General features: G+C 45.4%; 1 protein-coding gene across 5 annotated transcripts in view; it reads left to right on the top strand.

Moving 5' to 3' along the window:
- The window catches only part of LOC126988599 (high affinity cAMP-specific and IBMX-insensitive 3',5'-cyclic phosphodiesterase 8B-like), a 42513-nt gene that overhangs the window by 17299 nt on the left and 20214 nt on the right, over positions 1-5000 (top strand). For all 5 annotated transcript variants that reach the window (XM_050846942.1, XM_050846943.1, XM_050846941.1 and 2 more), the window contains 5 exons: positions 1511-1761; positions 2256-2313; positions 2794-2961; positions 3624-3851; positions 4697-4836. In XM_050846942.1, the coding sequence (XP_050702899.1) occupies positions 1511-1761; positions 2256-2313; positions 2794-2961; positions 3624-3851; positions 4697-4836 (845 nt within the window). The remainder of the gene's footprint in view (positions 1-1510; positions 1762-2255; positions 2314-2793; positions 2962-3623; positions 3852-4696; positions 4837-5000) is intronic.

Below are 5000 nucleotides of genomic sequence, written 5' to 3'. Positions count from 1 at the left end.
GTGATTTTAATTTTTTTTTCCGTTTTTTTGCGTTTTTTTTGACCCCGGTGTTTTTTTCTGCGTCTGTTTGTTTGTTTGTTTTTTTCTTGTTTTTTTATTCTTATTTTTTGTCTTTTTTCGTGTTTGTTTTATACCGTGTTTTTTTTTCCTCTCTACGTTTGTTTGCGTTTGTTTGTTTTTCATTGTGTTTTTTTTTGTTTATTTTATTTATTTATTTTTTTTCCTATGTTTGTTTATTAGGCGTGTTGGTTTTCCCCCTTCGTTTGTTTGTGTTGGTGTCTGTTTGTTTGTTTGTTTTTATATCCTGTTTTTTTTTCTTCTGTTCTTGTTAATTTGTTTTATTGGTGTTTTTTTATGTATTTTTCCGTGTTTTTTTTTTTTTTTCATATACGTTTAATTTTTATCGAGTGGTGTTTGTTTTGTGTTTTTTTCTCTTTTTTTTAATATACATCAAATTCTTCCCCACTTCTCTCCCTTTCCAAACACCAAACGCTAGTCCTACGTTTTTTCATATTCAAACGCAACCTCATTTTCCTCCCAACTCTTCCTTTTCAAACACCAAAACAAACGTCGCTCTCGATAACTAATTCCCCATTCCAAACACCAAACGCAGATCTTACATTTTTTTATACATATCCAAACGCAACCTCAGTTTCCTCTGCACTCGCCCTTTCCAAACAGCAAAACAAACGTTGCTCTTTATCACCAATTTCCCATACTCTCTCATTCCAAACACCAAATGCAGATCTTACGTTTTATAACCTATCCAAACGCAGCCTCATTTCCTCCCAACTCTTCCTTTTCAAACACCAAAACAAACATTGCTCTTGTTAACTAATTCCCCATTCCAAACACCAAACGCAGATCTTGCGTTTTTTTATATATAACCAAACGCAACCTCAGTTTCCTCCCCACTCATCCTTTCTAAACACCAAAACAAACATCGCTCTTCATCACTAATTTCCCATTCTCTCCCATTCCAAACACCAAACGCAAGACTTAGTTACTGAAGTTTTTGATCATGTTTTTTTCCTTTATTTCTTTCCAGTATGTTTTTTTATCTATCCAAACACATAACCTTATTTTCTTCCCCCTTTTCTCCCTTTCCAAACACCAAACACAGGTCTTACATTTTTTTATATATCCAAATGTACAACCTCATTTTCCACCCCACACGCCCTTTCCAAACACCAAAACAAACGTCGCTCTCGATAACTAATTCCCCATTCTCTCCCATTCCAAACACCAAACGTAAGACTTAGTTACTGAAGTTTTCAATCACGTTTCTTTCCCTCATTTCTTTCCAGTACGTTTTTTTTATATATCCAAACACACAACCATTTTTTTTAGCTTTTTCTCCCTTTCCAAACACCAAACACTAGTCCTCCGTTTTTTTATATATACCCAAACGCATAACCTTACTGTCCTCCACACACGCCCTTTCCAAACACCAAAACAAACGTAGCTTTTCATCACTAACTCTCCATTCTCTCCCAATCCAAACACCAAGGTCCTACTGGTGTTCTCCCGCGAGGACTCCGTTTGCTGCGCTTGGAAGACAGCCTCCAACCGCCAGGGCCACCACATCACCATAACCCACACGCAGGAGCAAGCGGTGTGTGCGTATGGGGAGCAAACACACGATTTAGTGGTGATTGACGCGCGCACTGCCAGGGGGTACCAAGCGGGCGGTATTTGTTCTGCTTTACGCCAGTGTGACGGAGGGCAGCTGGCCGTTTGTGTGGGGGTGGTCAAACGCAGGTGAGTGTGTGTGTGTGTGTGTGTGTGTGTGTGTGTTTGGATTCAGGAGGGAAAGGAAGAGAAGAGAAGAGTGTGTGTGTGTGTGTGCGTTTGGAAAGGATAGTGTGTGTGTGTGTGTGTGTGTGTGTGTGTGTGTGTGTGTGTGTGTGTTTGGAAAAGACAGAAGAGGAAGTGTGTGTGTGTGTGTGTGTGTGTGTGTGTGTGTGTGTGTGTGTGTGTGTGTGTGTGTGTGTGTGTCTAAACGCAAGTGAGATGTTTGGAAAGAAAACAAACAGAAGATGAAATAATGAGAGAGAGAGAGAGAGAGAGAGAGAGAGAGAGAGAGAGAGAGAGAGAGAATTGCGATACAAGCAAGAAGTGTGTGTGTGTGCGTGTGTGTGTGTGTGTGTGTGTTAAGCTATAGGAATTTAATCAGTGTAAACAAACAAAATAAATACTAATATATATATCCTCCTCCTCCTCTTCCTCCTCCTCCTCCTCCTCCTCTTCCACAGTTTTGCCGATAAGGAAAATGCAACTGTCGGTCCGCTCCTTAAGGCCGGGTTCAATAGGGTAAGTACTTTTATTATTATTATTATTATTATTATTATTATTATTATTATTAAACATTCTTAATATTTCTTTTTCTCTTTTTCTTCTTGTTAAATGCTCTCTCTCTCTCTCTCTCTCTCTCTCTCTCTCTCTCTCTCTCTCTCTCTCTCTCTCTCTCTCTCTCTCTCTCTCTCTCTCTCTCTCTCTCTCCTCCTCCTCCTCCTCCTCCTCCTCCTCTCTCTCTCTCCTCCTCCTCTCTCTCTATCTCTCCTCCTCCTCCTCCTCAATCCATACCCCCTTCTCTCTCCTCCTCCTCCTTTCCCTTCCCTTCCCTCTCCTCCTCCTCCTCCTCCTTCTCTTTCTCTCCTCCTTATCAATCTCTCCTGTTCAATCAAACCTTCTTCATTCTCCTCCTCCTCCTCCTCCTCCTCCTCCTCCTCCTCACTCCATACATTTCTCTCTCCTCCTCCTCCTCCTCCTAATCCTCCTCCTCTCCTCCAGATCCTCACGGAGACCAGCAGCGTGGGAGCCATTCTCAATGAGCTGGTCCAGTTGGAGACATCAGAAATCGCGAGCCAGGTCCAAGTGTGTGCGTCCCAGGCCGTCCTGTGCGCGCTGGACACATGCAGGGAGCTGGTGCACATAACAGACGCACACCACAGGATTAAGGTGCGTCTGGGTGGCTCTGGGGCTGTTTGGGGTGGTTGGGTGTGATTGTAGAGAAATTTTATAGTGTGTGTGTGTGTGTGAGAGAGAGAGAGACAGAGAGATCCCTTCCCTTCCTTTCCCATCCCTTCCCTTTCATTCCCTGCCCTTCCTTTGCCTTCCCATCCCTTCCCTTCCCTTCCCATCCCTTCCATTCCCTTCCTTTCCCATCCCCTCCATTCCCTTCCCTTCCATTCCCATCCCTTCCCTTTCCTTCCCTTCCATCCTTTCCCTTCCCTTCCTAACCTAACCTAACTTAACCTAACATCCTACCTTCCCTTCCATTCCCATCCCTTCCCTTCCGTTCCCTTCCCTTCCCTTCCTTTCCCATCCCTATCCTTCCCTAACCTAACCTTTTTCCATTCCCTTCCCTCCCCTCCCCTCCCTTCCCTCCCCTTTCCCTTCCCTTTCCTTCCTAACCTTACCTTACCTTTCCTTCCCTTCCCTATCCTTCTCTTCCCTTCCTTTCCTTCCCTCCTAACCTAACCTTCCCATCCCTTTCCTTTCCTTCATTTCCCATCCCTTATCTAACCTTCCCTTCCCACCCCTATCCTTCCCTTCCCAACCCATCTCATCCCATCCCATCCCTTCCTTGCCTAACCTAACCTAACCTAACCACTCCACAGTACATCAACAAGGCCACTGAGAATGTCCTTGGGTACTCCCTCGAAGAAGTAGTGGATAAAAACCTCTGGGAGATCCACACGCCTCACTCCACCTCCTCCACATCCGCCGCAAACACCACCACCTCCTCCTCGGCCGCCACGGACCACCACCGCCCCTCCCTGGAGTTCCGACAACCGCTTCAACCAGACCACCTCACCACCGCAAATTTGAAGAATGTGGATGGAAAGGTAGTTGAGAGAGAGAGAGAGAGAGAGAGAGAGAGAGAGAGAGAGAGAGAGAGAGAGAGAGAGAGAGAGAGAGAATGGAGGAAGGGAGGAGGAGGAGGAAGGAGGGGAGAATATGTGTGTGTTTAAGAGAGAGAGAGAGAGAGAGAGAGAGAGAGAGAGAGAGAGAGAGAGAGAGAGAGTTACCCTGTCCCAATTTCCTCTGCAAGAATCATCCCTCACCACCAATCTTTCACCCATAATGCAAGAGTTACCCTGTCCCATCTCCTTATGCAAGAGTCACCCAGTATCTTCACTCTCTCACCCATAATGCAAGAGTTACCCTGTCCCATCTCCTTATGCAAGAGTCACCCAGTATCTTCACTCTCTCACCCATAATGCAAGAGTTACCCTGTCCCATCTCCTTATGCAAGAGTCACCCAGTATCTTCACTCTCTCACCCATAATGCAAGTTACCCTGTCCCATCTCCTTATGCAAGAGTCACCCAGTATCTTCACTCTCTCACCCATAATGCAAGTTACCCTGTCCCATCTCCTTTTGCAAGAGTCACCCAGTATCTTCACTCTCACCCATAATGCAAGTTACCCTGTCCCATCTCCTTTTGCAAGAGTCACCCAGTATCTTCACTCTCACCCATAATGCAAGAGTTACCCTGTCCCATCTCCTTTTGCAAGAGTCACCCAGTATCTTCACTCTCTCACCCATAATGCAAGAGTTACCCTGTCCCATCTCCTTATGCAAGAGTCACCCAGTATCTTCACTCTCTCACCCATAATGCAAGTTACCCTGTCCCATCTCCTTATGCAAGAGTGATCCCTCACCACCAATCTCTCACCCCTTAACGCAGATGGGCTCGGACATCCCGGAGCCCGTACACCAGGCCGTGCGGAGGGGGAGGGAGTGGGAGGGGCTGGTGGCATGTCGGAGGAGGTCAGGGGGGACCCTACACCTCCCATCCAAGGTCATACCCGTGGGCCCGCTGGCAAGGTGAGAGAGAGAGAGAGAGAGAGAGAGAGAGAGAGATTGTTTTTTATTCCATTTAAAATATTTGTTTCTTCCTCAAAACAAATAAAAAAAAAAAAAAAAAAAAACTTTAGTTCCTTCCTTTGTGTCAGCCAGCTCAAACATGTCCTAACACGTCTCCCCTCCCA

Source organism: Eriocheir sinensis, chromosome 69 (genome assembly GCF_024679095.1).
Source record: "Eriocheir sinensis breed Jianghai 21 chromosome 69, ASM2467909v1, whole genome shotgun sequence".
Lineage (NCBI taxonomy): Eukaryota > Metazoa > Arthropoda > Malacostraca > Decapoda > Varunidae > Eriocheir > Eriocheir sinensis.
Note: the sequence above shows the minus strand (reverse complement) of the source record. Positions and strands in the feature narration are given on the sequence as shown.